Source organism: Carcharodon carcharias, chromosome 7, assembly GCF_017639515.1.
Source record: "Carcharodon carcharias isolate sCarCar2 chromosome 7, sCarCar2.pri, whole genome shotgun sequence".
In the NCBI taxonomy this organism is placed as follows: Eukaryota; Metazoa; Chordata; class Chondrichthyes; order Lamniformes; family Lamnidae; genus Carcharodon; species Carcharodon carcharias.
The window spans coordinates 129,744,402-129,762,943 of record NC_054473.1 but is presented as its reverse complement, the minus strand read 5'-3'; the positions used below and the strand labels follow the sequence as shown (position 1 = coordinate 129,762,943).

The 18,542-nt window shown below is 41.0% G+C and overlaps 1 protein-coding gene across 5 annotated transcripts in view; it reads right to left on the bottom strand.

Moving 5' to 3' along the window:
• Positions 1–18,542, bottom strand: part of ranbp10 (RAN binding protein 10) — a 129,003-nt gene that overhangs the window by 9,301 nt on the left and 101,160 nt on the right. For 4 of the 5 annotated variants that reach the window (XR_005943474.1, XM_041190921.1, XM_041190923.1 and 1 more), the window contains 4 exons: positions 15,288–15,486; positions 12,723–12,847; positions 3,385–3,530; positions 134–245 (listed from right to left, as the gene is read on the bottom strand). Coding sequence is in view for 4 of the 5 variants with exons in the window: in XM_041190921.1 (XP_041046855.1) it covers positions 134–245; positions 3,385–3,530; positions 12,723–12,847; positions 15,288–15,486 (582 nt within the window). In the remaining variant the exon portion in view is untranslated. Of the gene's footprint in view, positions 1–133; positions 246–3,384; positions 3,531–9,795; positions 10,244–12,722; positions 12,848–15,287; positions 15,487–18,542 lie in introns of those variants that run through there. The other variant, XM_041190922.1, reaches the window with a different exon arrangement.

Below are 18,542 nucleotides of genomic sequence, written 5' to 3'. Positions count from 1 at the left end.
TGTGGTTCATTGTTTCTTGAAATTGGGCTTTGTAAAACTGATGCATTGAAGTCCAATTTCTACCTCAATCACTATTCAAAAGGACTCAAAGCTGTCTAAATATTCTTGTTCTTTTTTTTACTTTTCTGCTTACCTAAAATAGCACTATTAAGGGCAGCACAGATAGGTTCCCTCTGGATAGGATCAAGCTGCTGGCCAACTGGACAGCTCCAAGGATCAGAGTATGCTAGCAGGCTAAATGCGTCCTGGAGAAGAAAGATGAAAAAAATTGTGTCACAACAGTGATTAAAAACAAACTTTACCACCCCTTCAAGCTTCCCAGCTTCTAACTTTATTTTTGTACCTCCTTCTTCCTCAAATATAAATATCTCCGGCCTCTTCCAATGTTGTTCTTAAGCTAGGGGCTGTTTGACTGCAACCTGTAAGGAGCTTTTTATTGCCACATTGCTATGAGGAGCTGTCAAAGATCAAGAAGTCAGTGGAAGGAACAATGCTCTTTCCCCTGCTCTTTGTGACACAATGTTCTGATGCGTAAGCATGTCCAATTGTAAAAAAAATCAAAAATGTCAGTACAGTATAAAGTGGTGTCATCCTTTGAGAATTTGTGATATTTATTTGCTCAGAAAGGATCTGGGAAAAAAAGTTTAAATGCTGGTGTTTTAAATATTGGTGTTTCAAGCAAAGTGTATTCAGAAGTGGCCAGGGCCACTCAGTTCCTGACTTCATTACAGCCTTTGTTCAAATATGGACAAAAGAGCTGAACTCCAGAGGTGAGGTGAGAGTGACTGCCCTTGACATTAAGGCAACATTTGACAGAGTGTGACATTAAGTAGCCTGAGCAAAACTGGAGTCAATGGGAATCAGGGGGAAAACTCTCCACTGGCTGGAGTAATTTCTAGCACAAAGGAAGATGGTTGTGATTGTTGGAGGTCAAACATCTTGGTTCCAGGACATCACTGCAGGAGTTCCTCAGGGTAGTGACCTAGGTGCAACCATCTTCAGCTGCTTCATCAATGACCTACCGTCCATCACGAGGTCAGATGTGGCAATGTTCACTGATGATTGCACAATGTTCAGCACCACTTGCGACTCCTCAGATAATGAAGCAGTCCATGTTCAAATGCAGCAAGACCTGGACAATTTCCAGGCTTGGGCTGACAAGTGGCAAGTAACATTCACGAGCAAGTGCCAGGCCATGAACATCTCCAACAAGAGAGAATTTAACCGTTGCCACATGACATTCAATGGTATTACCATCGCTGAATCCCTACTATCACCATTCAGGGGGCTTACCATTGACCAGAAACTGAACTGGACTAGCCATATATTGTGGCTACAAGAGATCAGGGGAGGGGAAATCTGAAGCTAGTAATTCACCTCCTGACACTCTAAAGCCTATTTACCATCTACAAGGCACAAGTCAGGGGTGTGATGGAATACTCACCATTTGCTTGGATGAGTACAGCTCCAACAACACTCAAGAAGCTTGACACCATCCAGGACAAAGCAGCCCACTTAACTGGCACCCCTTGCACAAATATTCACTTCCTCCACCACCAGCAAACAGTGGCAGCAGTGTGTACTACCTACAAGATGCACTGCGGAAACTCTCCAAGGCTCCATAGGCAGCACCTTCCAAACCCACGACCGCTACCATGTAGAAGGACAAGAGCAGCAGATACATGGGAACACCATCACCTGGAAGTTCTCCCTCCAAGCCATTCACCATTCAAACTTGGAAATATATCGCCATTCTTTAACTGTCACTGGTTCAAAATCCTGGAACTCCCTTCCTAACAGCTCTGTGGGTGTACCTACATCACGGACTGCAGCGGTTCAAGAAGGCAGCTCCCACCGCCTTCTCCAGGGCAATAAACACTGGCCTAGCCACCAATGCTTACATCCCGTAAATGAATTTTAAAAAATTCTATCTCAGCACCCACACCTATTCTGTTGGAGGCTCTTGGTCCAGGGTGTCACGCAGGACTTGCCTGACATAGGCCCTCCTTAAAGGCCATTAGCAGAGAGTGATTTAAAAAAAAAAAAATGGGGCCAGAAAGACTCCCTGATGACGAACTTTTTAAGAACAGGGAGTTGCAAGACCCTTGTCATTCTCAGAAGGGTAATTAGAAGTTATTTTGTTTAAAGTCAAGCAAGGTGAGCAACTAATGTGGGTAGGCATAACCTATTTACTATTAGTACACCTTGTACTGATGCAACCAAGCTAAATCCAATCAGAACAACTGCTCTGTATGTTCCTTGTCATGAAATAAAGTAGCTTAAACAATTCATATCTGACTATCTCACGGAATGCTTTCTTGGTCTACCTTTGGAAAGACTAGAGAAATGCATGTGAGAGCATAGCCTTAAAATACAAGGCCAAGATGCAAATAGTTAAGCTGCTTTAAGTTAAACATATCAAACAATAGTTACAATTAGACCCATTTTACTCATCTACGTAACTTGTCTTTGTGCAAGAAAATAAAATAATGAACATTTAAACTTCCCCACACTAGTGACTTGTCTTGATTGATTTAAGCAAAAAAATTGTCCTGTATCCTAATCTTTCAAATTTGACAGTAATTTGGCATTGCAGCTCATCTGTTTAATAAACTTGATTGCCAGTGAGTGAGTATTTCTGTCTGTTCTTATCTTCCACTATTCACAACCTGAAGGATGGGCTTTAGCCCGTCTAGTGCCCAGGACCAGAGATCTCACAATGCAATAGGTACGAGGTGTTGATCAACTACAGAGACAAGTTAACAAGAGACTTGAAATGGACTCGAAATGTTAACCCTGTTTTTCTCTCCACAGATGCTGTTAGGCCTGCTGAGTTTTTCCAGCATTTTCTATTTTTGTAACAACGGACTTGTTGTTTACAGTCTTTGAAAAAATCTTTAATTCCTAGTTCATTAGCATTTTAGTCACCTTTGTCTCACTGCCTTTTTTGAGCCTTTTGTGAATAGAATTTAAAAAAATATTTAAGTACAACCCTCTTCCAAATCTTTTGGTTAAATGGTCAAAATAGCCAAAACAATTAGCACTACTGGTATATTAGGCATGACTTTTAATAAGAATTAATTTAAATCCCAGCCGCAATTGGCCCTCAAACCAATTGTTGCTAGGCCAGCCAGATGAAAACCTGGTTATTCCAAAACAGTTAGTACAAACTGGCAACTTAACTCTACTTTTGAATGTGATGTTGTCTGGTAAAGGATGTGGCATGTAGAGAATTTCATGCGGTATAGTAAGTGCAGTGGAATATTTTGTGTCGCTTAGGGAAATATGCACCTTTCGGAAGTCACTTATAAGAGGACTGGCAATGGGATCAACTAAGTTCATTCATTCTGCTAGGACTTTCAAAATAACTAGAACATGCAATACCTGCAACATTTTTTTGTGAGTAGCATTCTTTCCATATTCACGACAAAGCTGTTCACTCAAGGCTTGCAACTCCCGTCCAAACTGGATCATGCGTTCCGTTGCAGCTTGGTTTCCTCCGCAGAGCTGACGCTGAGGGCAGCTGTGCTCTATAATGGGGGAAATTAATTATACGAAGAATATCAAAAAACTGACAAAGACTCATCATTATGACACAAACAAAATTTTAGGATTTTTTTCAAACTATGGGGACTTCATGCAAGTCAACTGCTATACTTTAGCCAAAAGATCAGTGGCAAAATATTTATTGTCTGGACACCATGGAGATCACATTAAAAGAAATGAACATCAAGTTAATAATGTGGTTAAATACCGACAGACAGAGAGAGACACACCTGTGTATTGCTCTTAGAGTCAGAGGTTAGCTGCAATGGGACAGCAATGCTTATAGCAAATGTATTCCACATGCAAGTCTTAGTATTAGTATTTGTAGCATTTGTCATGGTAAATTGGAGGATAAGATCTATTCCTGGTGCATGCTGTGTTTTTTTTGATGTTTTTATCTCCACTCTTCAGCTCGTCTTTCTCTGTTCTGTTTCTTTTTCTCTCTCCTCTTCTGTTGTCTGTTCTGCCTTCTACTTCCCTTTTCCTTTCTCTTCATTTATGGTTGTTTCTCTTTCTTGTTTTCTTTTGCTATTTCAGGTGAGAGTTAATGATGATGGTGACAGTGAAGGGAGCTGAAGGATGTAGGTAATATTTTCCTGTGGTAGCTGCACACACCAGTCAGGTGGGGAAGAGAGCTGGCAAGGGTCTCTGGTTATATTTTTGGTGGCTAAAAATTTCAGTGGGGCTGCTGCCTGGAAGTTGAGGGCAGAGGAAAAAGAAAGCTTTTGTCTAACAAGTATTTTAGTGGATCAGAAGATGCGGGGTTGAGAAGGGAGGCAAAAAATAAATTAGTGGAGTTGGGTGAGAGGGTTAGTGGGGGCAGAAGGGAGAAATATATTTTTAAAATGTAGTGCACAACTGGAAGTAAACTATTATCTGGCCTGAGGACTGAAGACTCTATGCAAATTTTGGCAGGTGAATTGCCTAAAGCAGCCAGGAGTAAGTAACAGAGATGAAAAGACACGGTACAAGTGATAGGTCAAAAGGGAAATGAAATATGTTCTAAAATTTAAACTCATTACTCACAGCCACATCTGCTGAAGAGGTTTTTAATATTGAATGCATTGTCAATGGTTATGAGTGAGTTGACAAAAATTGTAAATGATCATAGCACTTTGTAAACTTAAGTGCCATTGAAAGCAGTGAAGATGTGGATACTGGCTGCTGAAGCTGGCTAGATTCAAGTTTGGTAGGGGTAGTGGTGGGAGACTGCTGTAAGTGAAGAAGTTTTGGAAGCAGCCCAGGGCATATTGGTGGGAAGTTTGAATACTCCTGAAAGAGAAAAAGAGAAAATGCAGTTTCGAGTATGTGGGCCAGCCCACACTTTCAAAAATTTTTGGCTGACACTGGTGCACACTATAAGAATAGGATGTGAAATTTATCAGTGGATGTGGCACGGGAGAAAGGAACAACTTCAGGATGCAATGATGATTAATACACAAATATATAAGGGTAGGATAGTTGGAATGGTTAGTATTAATGGTGGATGGGTAGAATTCAGGGAGCAATGAGTGAATGTGATGTAATCAAACATGGATTGGATAAAAAGATGGCCCAGATTTAGTGATAGCAATGACTGCAAAGTTGTCAGTATTCACTGACATTACTTCTCAAACTGATAGTAAATTCTAAAGTCTGCACATGTGCAGACTCTAGAAAATGGAAATCCAGAAGTTGCTGTCAGTGATTCAGTGCTTCTCCAGAGGGTGTGCTGTTGAGGTATCAATTAGAAATCACTGCACTAACAAGAACTTGCCCTTTTACACTATCGATTTCAATGTAAAAACACCTGAAAAGGCTTCACCTTGTTGAACAACGTACAATTGGATTTATAAATTGCGTGCTTAGTTCATAGTTATTTTTCAGTAGTATCTCTGACCCTGAGAAGAGAAACTAAATTTATATTTGTGAAAAGCCAAATTTCTCCATGTTTAAAAAAATCCTCATTTAAAAAAAAATTATGATATTTCAGCTCATCTTAATCTCATGTGAATGCCCCAATCATTTACTTTGCTCTCTGTAAAATTTCCATCAGAAGTGAAAGATAGTAAGTGCATTGTTTCCTGGTTAGCATTCTATGAGAATACTTCAATGTAATTGTCTGCTTACCCTGCTGATGACATCATTGTTGTTAGATGCCTGGAGATTCCCTTGACTTGGCTTCAGATTCAAACTAATATTGGAAAAGGTGAAATCCACATCACAAAGATCACTATGTTTTTGGGCTGCTTAATTGAGGTCAGTGGTGAGTGCAGTGGCTTCACCATTGACTGTGAAATCCCGGCCAATATATTTGTGGGGAATCATAGTGCATGGTGAAGGTTGTGCAATTCAGAGGAGTATAGAGAAAGATGGAGACATTAAAGTGGCATGTTTGGAATTCCGAGGGAGATAGTGCAATGTAGTGTGATTGGGGAAAGAGGGGATTAAGGTGGGGGCAGGAATTGTTGAAGAAAGGAAAGTAAGAATTAGAATGTATGTAAACAAGGCCAACAGGGGAAGCGGCAGCAATGCCCACCTATATCAAAAGCAAACAAAAATGACAAATATGAAAAGAATGTAACACGGAAGTGGTGCTATGAAACAGTATCACAAAGATGGGCAAGAGATGATCAATGCTATGTTACTTTGTTTTGTATAAAAACAAAAATAAGTCCATCTTGGCACTGCACATAGGGGAAGTCAAGAACAAGTGTGGTTTTCAGGTGAAGCAGAGTTAGAACACAGGTTATTTAGAGATGGGCTTGAAGGTATAATTCAGTCTTTATTTTAAAATCACACTTTGGTCCTTGCTTTTTAAAAAAATATAACAGTACTAGTCAATTTCATGTGACATCAAGACCAAGTGCAATGTTCAGGTCATGCAAGGTTAAGATCAGTGGAGATAACTGGAGCCAGAGAGGGAGTTGGGGGTGGGAGAACAGACAAGACAGAAAGAGAAAAGTGAAGGGACAGAGAAGATAGTGTGAGGTCCCTACTTCTACTAGTTCTGGAATTCCTTCTCAGTAATAGGGTTTGTGGTGAGCCAATCCTAGCTTTTCCAAGTGGGCAGGTTAAGTTGGCCTTCCCCAGCCAAACTTGAAATTTCATTTTGGTGGGTGGAGGAGGTGAGCTTTGGTGATGTTCCCTTCTCTTGGGATCAGACATTTGGTAAATGCAAGGCACAGGTTTGGAGTGCATGTATGTAAATGTATGTGGCATGGTAAATAAGGTTGATGAGTAAAGGTACAAGTTGCCACATGACACAATGATATAATAGCAATAACAGAGCTTCCTCTAGGAAGGGGAGGGTTCGACACTTATCTTTCCTGAATACCTTGTAGCCAGGACTATTAAGGAACGTATAAAAAGGAGGGAGGTGGTAATGATAAACGAAAACTAAGATGGAACTGGAAAGGGATAAGGCATTTGAGGGGCCATATGCTAGTGGTTGTAATCTATACGTCAAATAATGGGAAGGCAAAAGTGGAGCAGATTTGCAAGCAAATTACAAGAAGATGCAAGAATTGGAGTTGCGATTATGGGGGGGCTTCAATTATCCTTAGGCTGGGATACCAACACTAAAGGACAATTAGGGGGAGGAATTCCAGAACTGTATACAAGAACATTTTCTTGATCAATGTGTATCCAGCTCAACAAGAAAGGAAACAGTGCTGGATTTAGTTCCCACAATGAAGTGGTTGGGGCAAGTGGGGAAGCATTTGGGGAATAGGGATCATTAATATTAACAGATTTGGAATCGTTACACAAACAACTTGCATTTACATAACTTTATCAATGTAGTAAAATGTCCCACAGCACTTCACAAAATTGTTCGCAAACAAAATTTGACACTGAGTTACATAAGGAGAGAGAACAAAAGGTCAAAGAGGTAGTTTGTAAATTGAGTCTTAAAAGGTGGAGCAGTACAGTGGTTCAGGAAGGAAATTCCACAGCTAAGTGTCTTGGCAGCTGAAAGCATGGCCGCAAGTGATGGAGTGATTAAAAGCGGAGATGCACACGACGTCAAAATTGGAGCAGTGCAGTGGTTTCGAAGGTTTGCAGAGCTGGAAGAGGTTACAGAGATAGGGAAAGTGAGACCATGGAGAGATTTGAAAACATGAATGAGAATTTTAAAATTGAGGCAGTTCCAGTAACATAGCAAATGTAGATCAGTGAACAGTGTGGTGATAGATAAATGGGACTTGATGTAAGTTAGGATATGGGCAGAAGAGGTCAGGATGAGCACAAGTTTCTGTAAGATTGAAGGTGAAGTTAATGAAAATCACTACAGGTGAGTTTCTGGATATGAATGGATAGTTATGAAAGGAACGGATCTGGATGATGCAGTAGAGGCATTGCAAGAGAGTGATCTGTGTGGCCAATTCTATCAAAGGCTGTGGACAGGTTGAAAAGGACAAGGGAAGATAGTTTACCATGGTCACAGCCACATAGGATATCATTTGTGACTCCGTACGGGCTACTTCAGTATGTGGCAGGGGCAGAAACCTAATGGTGAAATCCAAACATGGGTTGAGGGAAAGACACATATGGATTTAGGAGGTGATGACAAACTTAAGCACAACTGGCAGGATAGGGAGGGTCAAGCTGGGATGGTAATTTGTAAACACAGAAGAGCCAAGGATGGACTTTCTGATGGGAGGGAAAAGGACAAAAATAATTAAGCATAAAAATACTTAACTAGAGGAGGGCTAAATACAATGTTTTGAAGAGATCTGACCCAAGTGGATTAAAATCAAAAATTGGGGGGCAAAACACTAACTGAACGAAGGGAGGCCTTCAAAGAGGAGATCCTTCAGGTACAGGGTAGACACATTCCCATGAGGGGGAAGATAGGGCATCCAACGCTAGAGTTTCCTGGCTGACTAAAGATAGATTAAAAAAAACAGAAAAAGGAGGCTTATGATAAACATAAGGTTCATAATAGAGAACCAATCTGAATGCAGAAAGAGAAATTTTAAAAAGGGAGCAAGAGGGGGAAAAATGCGATAATAGATTGGCACCTAACATAAAAGGAAATCCAAAGGTCTTCTAACAACATACCTTCCAAACCTACAGCCTCTACCACCTAGAAGGAGATGGGTAGCAGATGCTTGGGAACACTACCACCTGCAAGTTCCCCTCCAATCCACATAACATCCTGACTTGGAACTATATTACTGTTCCTTCACTGTCACTGGGTCAAAATCTTGGAACTCTCTCCCTAACAGCACTGTGGGTGTACCTACACTATACAGATTGCAGCAGTTCAAGGTGACGGCTCACCATCACCTTTGATAGCAATTAGGGATGGCCAATAAAAATGCTGGCCTAGCCTGCGACGCCCATATCTAATGAAAGAATTTAAAAATACAGCAAAAAAAGGTAGTCAAAAGAAAGTAAACGCAGCAACATTAATGGAGGAGGAGTTTCTGGAGGATGTATGACTGCAGGAATGGGCGGTTGGTGGTCTTGTATCTGAAAAGGCAGATTAAAGCATGTTCTTTATTGACACTGGAGACGAAATGAAAGATCTCTTCCATAATAAAGAAAAATTGAACACACTGCAAATTGACCTAAAAGGTCTTTTTTTGGAGGCACAGGGCATGTCTAAAGTACTAAATGAGTCCCTTGCATCTGTATTCAGTAGAGAAAAGATGTTGCCAATTTTGCAACGAAGGATGTAGTTGTAATATTGGATAGGAAAAAATAGATAGGGAAAAAAATTAACGAGGTAGTTAAAAGGCTGGCAGTATTCAAAGTAGAGAAGTCACCTGGTCCAGGTGGAATGCATCTGAAGTTACTGAGGGAAGGAAGGCTGGTCACAACCTTCCTTGATATGGTGGAAGTGCCAAAGGTCTGTTTGAAAAAGGGGAAAGGGATAAAACCAGCAGTCAGTTTAACGTTAGTGGTGGGGGAAGATTTAGAGAAAAAAATTAATTGACAACTGAAAAGGTATGGGCTAATAAGTGAAAATCAGTAAATATTTGTTAAAGGAAAATACTGTTGATTAACTGAGTCAGTCCTTTGCTGAAATAATGGAGAGGCTTGATGGGTGTAGTGCGGTGGATGATGTGTATATGGATTTTCAGAAGACAAAAATACCACATAATAGAATTATTAGCAAGGTTAAAGCCAATGGGGATTAAACGGACAGTGGTGGGTTGGTTAAAAAACTTGCTATGGTACAGAAAGTATAGATTTAGCAGTGAATGAATAGTTGTTTACAGGCTGGAGGAAATAATATAGCTGTGTTTCCCAGTGGTACTCTTTTTGATATATAGTGATATACAGCTATGATGACCAAAATCAGGTTGTCTGAAAACCAGACATTTTTGAAAATGGAAATGAGTGCTTCCCTCTGATTGAGGTTGTGGTATAACATTGGTTGATTTCTCCTCAACAATGCAATGATGGGTGCCTGCAGTCAGACGCCTCTTGCTCCGATGTTATACATCCGATTCACGCTGCAAATGGCTCATTCGAAAGGGTGGAGCCTCCCACATACTATATTGGTGCACTGACCCTGCATCAGCAGGGGAAATTTGAGAAACCCCACCACGAATGCACAGCCCCAAGCACCCTTCGGTCATCCGGCTGTAACTCCAGGACAGAAGGTCGGATTGGTTCGCAGTCAACGGCACGTGAAAGCGCTTGGTGAGCTGTGGAAGACAACAGCAGTGCCCCCCGAATAGCCCCTGGTCCAGCAGAGAGACAGCTAAAAAAAAACAGAAAATGACTTTTGGCTTATAATTCCACCATTCTGCGACCGACCCATTCTGTACAACGACTGGGCATAGCAGACGTCGAGAGACGTCTGACAATGCCTGAAGCAGCTCAGCCTGACTTCGGGGCGCCGCTCGGGAGAAGTTTGAATCCATTGGGTAGAACGTATAAAACATGCGGGAAAAGAAGTTTCATTTTGCTGTTAAAAATGGTGCCTTGTCTGATTTTATTGATTACCTGATCCAAAATCCGGCATGGGTCTTGGTCTCAACAGTGCTGGATTTTGGACATCATACCTGAACATTAATGATCTGGATTTGAGTACATAGTGTGCAATTTCAGAGTTCACAGATGACGAGAAACTTGGATAGATAGTAAACAATTAGGAGGATTGTAACATGGTTCAGGAGGACATAGGCTTGAAAAGGACAAACATGGCTGATGAAATTTAATGCACAGAAGTGGCTGCAAAAGTAGTGATTTCATTTAAATGGCCATAAAAAAGCAAACAAACCAAAGGATCCATTTCTCGAGAAACAGCATCAAAAAGCAAAGTTGTTATGTTAAACTTGTACAAAACATTGGTTGGATCTCTCAGTGCATTGTAAACAGTTCTCATCTCCATTTTATAAAAAGGATGAAGGTGCAAGAAAGATTTACTAAAAAGACATACCCTCTCAGTTCTGGTATAAATCACAACAGATTGGAGCTCTTTTCTCTGGAAAAAGAAGGCTGAGGGGTGACCTGATAGAAATTTTTGATGATTATGAAAGAGTTTGATAGGGTAGACATATTGAAGATGTTTCCTTTGCAAGGGAGGCCAGAACTAGTGGCTATAAATACAAGTTGGTCACTCAGAGAATTCAGGAGAAATGTCTTCTGTAGTTAGAATGATGAAGTCCCAGCCACAAGTAGTAGTTGAGGAAACTAGTATAGATGCATTTATGGGAAAGCTACATAAGCACATTTGGAAGAAAGGGATAGAAGGATATGTTGATAGGGTTAAGTGAAGGTTTGTATGGCGCATAAACATTGGTTTGGAGTTGTTGGGTTGAATGACCTATTCCTGTGCTGTATATGCTGCCTAATACCATGTATTATGCAAGTGTGAAGTGTTACAATTTGGCAAGGGAAATGAAAAGAGGCAATATTAAGTAAATGGTACAATTTTAAAGGTGTAGAACAGAGAGACCTGGGGTGAACGCTCACAAATCTATGAAGGTGGTGGATCAAGTTGAGAAGTTGTTAAGAATACAGATGGAATCTTCAGCTTTATAAACAGATGCATAGAATACAAAAGCAAGGAGGTAATGCTGTACTATTGTGCTCAATCCTTGACATCAAACTTTAAGAAGGATGTTAAGGCTCTTAAGAGTTGGTGGAGAAAAGATTTACTAGAGTAGTAGCAGGGTAAGGGTCTTCTGTTTTGCCTAGAGATTGAGGATATTGAGGTTGCTCTCCTCAGAGTAGAGAAGATTTAAGAGGAGATTTGACAGAGGTGTTCAAAATTATGAACAGTTTTGATAGGGTAAACAAAATGAAACAGTTACCACTGGCAGAAGAGTCAGTAATCAGAGGACACAGACTTAAGAAGGTTAGTTGAGGAATTAGAGGCAAAATAAAGGACACTTATTTTAATGCAGTGAGCTGCTATAATCTGGAATACACTGCCTGAAAGGGTGGTGGATGCTGATTCAATGATAACTTTCAAAAGTGAATTGGGTAATTACCTGAAATGAAAAATGTATCAGGCACTGGGGAAGAGCAGGGCATTGGGACTTACTGGATAGTTCTACCAAAGAGCCAGCAAAGCATGATGAGGCAAATGACTTCCTTCTGTGCTTTATTATATTTTGATTTTATAAGGGTGTAGTCGCTTACTCTTTAGTGACAGTTTGCTCCTCAGCAGCTGGGTTGAGGAGAATCTCACAACTATGGGATTAACGTTACTAGCTGCTGTGGAGGGCAAGATCACCGTGGGTACATATTCAAAACCATCTAATATCCCTCAGTTGCAAAGGGAGACGGAGGGTTTAAGAAGCAGCAGCACTGGAAGGTAGGACATATCAGGCAGAGCAAAAGGTTGCTCAGCTTTAGGAATGGTGATGCAGTCAATTTTGTGACCAAAAGCTGGAAGGTGGTTCAAAAATCAGTTATCTATTTCTCTTGGTGGTGATAGGTTTGTAATTCTTGGGGTGGGAGCAGATCAATTCCACTTTTAGGACAGACCATGACAGGGCAGTTGGATTCGAGGAGGGAATGAAGCCAGGAAAAGGAGCACTGTGGGTCTGGGAAAAATGACAAAAAGTAGTTGAGCGTAGAATCTCACTTTGCTAACTCTTCGTACAAGTGTTCAGTTTCCATTGATTCTTCATATTGTCCCTTCCCAAATACATTTGTCTACAGATCCAACACCTGTCCCTTCTTTCTCTCTCACAGCATGCATGCCCTTGCCCTCTGACTTATCCTACCCATGCTGGACTCATCCGTCTGCAGGATTTCTTCGTGCTTATAGTTGCCATTCATTATTCTAGTGGAGGTGTTTTCCAAGACTCCGTTGGTGTAGTGCTCTGGTTCCATTTCCATTTCACTGTCACTGTTGAACAATAACACATAAATCAGGTGGCAAAATTCTCCAATCCATTCCAATGGATCTTTCAGACTCAAATCTATTGGGATGGGCAGCTGTAGAATTTCTATCCCCATCAAAACATAAAAAGGGTTTAGGTCTTCATCTTTTGTTCTTCTATCTTCACTCTAGAGGCCTACAGCCAGGTTGTCTAATAGGCATGAAAGCAGCTTTAGGTTGACGACTTCTTCATCAGGAGTGGGGGCAAGGAAGACATTTGACTGATGGCACTATTTACCATACAGATTAGCAACTCACCAAGGGGGAATTTCAAACACAAGTACTCTAGAGATTTTATTGGAGCTATAATAGTTCTATTCAAAATGAGAGTTCCTTTCCACACACATCAAGGGCAGATTACTACTGGCCCCTTGATGGTAGGAACTGAGGTGGGGAGTATGTTTGAAGTTTTAAAAAAACAGGGGGGGGGGGGTGCACACGAGTTGGGATGACTTCCTGAGACAGTCCTGCTGCCGGAGAACTTATCCAATAGCATGCTGCAAGGCGGGCAAAAATATGCATAATTAAAGGCCCTATAAAGGATAATTTTATGGGGCTTCTGGCATTTTACTGATGGCGGATGGCCTCTGCTGTGTAGGCAGGCCACCAGCTTCATGGAGGCAGCCTGCCAACTAGAGTCTGGGGGGGCAGGAGCCTGAGGCTCCATGCCCCACAGAGGGGACCGCAGGCAGGTAAGGCAGGCCCCACAACCTCCACAACACAGCAACCACCCCGCCAACCTCACCAAACTGGGAAGGGTCTGCCTTGCAAATGGCAGTGCTTTCCCCCTCAGCTATCGTGAATTTTAAGTTGCTTCTCCTTGGGAGCCTTAATCTTGAAGTATCCCCAAGGTCTCTTTCCTGTCGTAGTGCCCATCTTTTCTGTGGGCACTGCTGAGGCTTCAGAGCTGCCAGCATCAGGAGCCCACATGCGTCCTTAATTGGATGATGGGCCCTGAGGCAATTATGAGGCAAACTGCAGTGAAAATCATTGAGCTGGTCCTGCTGCCGGGACAGAGCTCAGGACTTGCTTTCCAGCCTGATGGTGGGGTCCTGATGTCCATAGGGAAATTCAGCCCAGATATCAGTGGTAAAAATGCAATGTACTAAAAGGCTGTTTTAAAAATAAAAGCACACAGTTCACTGTCACGAAGCACAGTCATTTTCACAGTGGTAAGGAATCAAAAACAATTTATTTAGCCTCATAAATCAATCACAGCTTTCTCTAGTCACAAAGCTGATGAGATCGGGCATGAATTGACAAAATATGCTATTGACCTGGCTATTCATTTTCTGGTTTGTATTATTTTATGTTAATTGGTTTTAACTAGGGTCAGACATATGTGTGCATTTAACTGTGCTTCATAAGGGTGCACAAAGTGAAGATCTGGAAACTCAATCTCAGCAGGTTATGTGTTAGGAAAGCCTATATTTTCGATTTTCATAGCAAAAATAGAAAATCAAATTAATTCAGCTCCAAAATTGACAAAGCTGCAGCTTCTCACTACGAAGAACACTTTAAATAAGTGCCAATATGAAAGCAAAATTGTGGATTTTGGAAATCTGAAATAAAAACAGAAAACACTGGAAATACTCAGCAGGTCTGGCAGCATATGGAGAAAAAGTGTTTCAGATTGAACAGTCATTGACCTGAAAGGTTAACTCTTTCTCCTTCCACAGATGCTACTGGACCTTCTGATAATTTCCAGCATTTTCTGTTTTTATTTCAAATAGGTGCTAGCTTGCTCCATACTACTTCCCTCCTTCACACCGTTTTGAGTTGGAAGGCTGAAAACAGAATATAATTATGACTCATACTTCACATTACATTCCTACATCCCATAAAATGTTCTTTATTCCCCATCTGTACTTGATGACTCTGCCGATTTGGTTGTAAGGTTCTGTTATAAAGTAGAAGAATGGTATGAGGTTACAAATTTGCAAATCATCACCATTCCGATATTTTTCAGCACTCTTTTTGTTAGTTCATAAGCTCAGAAATGTGGCTGTATTGTCACAAATTCTCAGATACATCAGGTTGTAGGTGAAGAAACCCATCTGGAGTTTGATTTTGCAAACATACCATAACCACCTCACATTGGTTACACATCCTTGTGATCAACTTTATTCACATAGTAGCTCCAACACTAGTATGGATTAGCAGAAAGAAACCAGTTGCATTTAGATAACAACATTTCACATGATAGGAGCTCACGATCCCTGATTTTCAATGACCAAATGTCAAAGTCCACTTGTATTCAACTTTTATTAGTGTTTTGGTCATTCCACAGATCACAATGCAATGGAGAACTACCAACCAAGCTGATAATTCGCAAAGACTTTGCCATCCACTTTTTTAAAAGCATAAACATTTGGTTTGATTGCAGTTAGGATTGTGATAGACATACCTGGTTTCCTGGTTACTTGTACTACTGTGCTGCTGGGATTTGGAGGAATCTGTAGAATTGGACTCTGAGTAGTTTACAGAGGAGGGTGAGGAAGAGGACGAAGATGAAGAAGATGAGGAACTTATAGCTGGATATTTGTTGTGTACTGGCTTGCTTTTTGATGGCACAACCCCATTGCTGCAGTTTGGACTATCTGCTCCTGCAAGACACAAAATAGATTTATGTACAGAAAAAGGTACACCTCACTATTATAGCTGTTCGTTTTTAAATTGAGTTTAATCTTTTTTTTGGTTATCCTTTGCACAATCATGATCTGCTCCTTGGTCAGTAAGCCAAGAAGGTCTTTTTGACTGAAAGTCTATCCAGCTCAATTGCTTTTCTGCAAATATGGAGACACATGATCAGAGATTCAGGAATAACGCACACACCCAAGAATCCTGCATTTGTGACAGGGAGGGTGCCTTGCACAGGGAAGAAAGCAAAGGTCTGTGTAGAACCACAATAACAAAACCAAAGACCAAATACCAGCAGCTGAGAGCACCAGCAATATTTTGGTCTGGTGTAGAAAGATCACTGGAAGAATCTCAGGCCTGATCTTCAGACATGATTTTCAGAGCCATGTTTGCAATAAATGGATTGCTGCTCCTTATTTTATGGCAATTATAGTAGCTGGGGATCATGACTGTGAATATAAAAGAATGTGAGACTATCCTAGCCTTGGTTTCCCATCATGAAGTGGCAGAGAGAAAAATTGGAAAACTAAACATAATGGTTAGGTTGTGGCTGACGGGTGGGGGAGAGAAGATGCAGGCCTGTAGTTTGAAAACCTTTTCCTTCAATTGTCTTTCTCCCTCAATGCCCTTCCCTGCACTGGAAAATAAATCAATACTTTTAATTGTTTGTTAATTGTATTATTAAGGTTAAAGACATAGAGGTGGAGGGCATGGATTCATTAAGTACCTGGAGGACATATAAAGAGAGACTTTTCAGACACTGGGTTACAATGTTAGTTACATAGGGGGCAGACATTTGGAATGTTGCAGTCTGTCAATAAATTTAACATTAAGTAAAAGATTGGCATCTAGTTTCCTACTTCACCATCAGGCTATCAGAGGTTTATCGTGGTAGCAAAGGATGGCTGACTAAAGGTGAAGATTGGGAACGAAGATTTTTTTTTCAAGACAGAAGATTGTTGTCTGAGTTACTTGTGTGAAGAATGGCTGAAAGCAAGTGTAAATTGTCAGGCTATAACTACCCATCGATGGTGTTGTCAGAATATGAACCTTATGTCCAGTGGTAAAATGGTAGATATGTGGACATGGATTACGTTCTCACTGAAGGGAAAACAAGGTGTGGCTTGGCATTGTCATTTCCAAATAAAAGTAAAATCGGAATCCAAGTATTTTGTGAGCTAGATGTCTATCTGTTGGGCTCTAATGAAGGTTTGGATTTTCTATTAAGCTTCATGGGTGAAATTTACAAGAAAGATGATCTATTAGATGCCTAAAAGGCTTGGTAAGACTTTGATAGATCTTGAAAGACAAAGGTTATTCCATAGACGAATATATCATGGACTTTAACAGACTGTATAAAAGATTGTAGAAATTCAATTTGGAAATTCCTTATTCAGTGCTCGCATTTAAATTGCTGTAGTGTGTTAAGGTGTCGCATATGGATAGCTTCCTGATCTTAACTGGTGTCCAGTTCTTAGAAAAATACACCCTTTTGGATCAATTGGCTGCAGCTTTAAAAAGGTTCCTGGGGAAACAGTCATTTCCAGTAGTCTTGATGGTGCAAATGGGACATTTTGCAAAGGATGCAGGATGACTACGTCCTTTCAAGATGATTCAGAGACTAGGTGCAGGCATCAGTATAATGGAAGAGTTACAGACAGAAGGAATGAGGGTGAAAGCACTTTTGGCAGATCTGGATATCACAACAGACAACAAGATTGCAGTAGGAATAATAGACAAATGAGCCCCAGGAATACCCAGGGAACAGTTAACTGATGCGACTTGAAACATTATTATGCAATGAACTGTCCAAAGCACAACATTAGGATTTTTGAAATGATGCATGACATAGAATTCAGAAGTTGAAGATGACGATAATGATCAGTCTGAGGGGACTGTATGTTAGGGCAGGAAACAGTTAACTATCAAGGAGTGTTTAAATGGTAATTGTTAAGTTAACAAGTTAAGTACTACACTTGGTGTGCATATAAAGGGAAAACATGAGACAATGGGCAGAATTTTCTGCCTGTCGGGTGAGTGGGCCCGACCCAATCTCTGGCGGGTGGGGAGCCGATCCCTGCAGAAGAAACAGGCCACACCGCCATTTTATGTGGGCGGGCCAATTAAGGCCCGCCAAGTATGATGTCCGACGGGAAGCACTATACGCTTCCTGTGTGGGTGGGTGGGATTCCCTAGGCACGAAAGAGCGCACATCTCCCTGAGGCTAAATGCAGCCTCAGGGAGATCGCTTCCACATTGAAAAATATTAATAGAAAAGAAAATTCCTTAACATGTTCATAATTTACATAATAACTTTATTAAATTTTTAAAAACTCTGTATAAAACCTCATCTTGCCGTTGGATGAGGTTTCATGTTTTCTCTATTGGCTGCCGGGGCTCCTGGCCTGCCCGCCAACCTTAAGGTTGGATGGGCAGGTCCTTTAATTGTTTAAGTGATCCTGTCAATGGCCTCAATTGGCCATTGACAGGTCGGTAGGCCCTCAGCTGATTTTGCTGCACCCCTGCTTTCCTGTAAACTTAAATGGGGTGGGATGACGTCAGGGGTTCTGCCCGTCATCTCGCATCGGCGACTGGGTCCCGGCCTCTGCTTGCCGACGGCAAAATTCTACCCAATTTGTCTGTGGAGTTTTATGCATCAGAATAAAACTCTGTTTGGAGAAGTCAGTCTTGGTCCTTGTCTTTGTTATCAAGCAGCTATTGGAACTTAACACTGTACAAGTCCCAAGAAGCTTTAATCCGGTAATGTGTATTAGTCCTGAATTTGTTTTATTGTACCATGTTAGATTGTGGTTGTACCATGACAATGTGTGGAACAACATGGTTGAAATGTTACTTAGATTCACTCAGTAGTAAATATCGAAGTAAGATGAGTGGGAATGAACATTCTACTGGTTGAGGTCACTAAAAAAAGTGGCGATTCCCTGCAAATAGCTGGACTAAGCCACTAATTGGTACTCATGTAGTTTCTGGTGAGATACCCTTCCTGCCAGGTAAGCCTTCC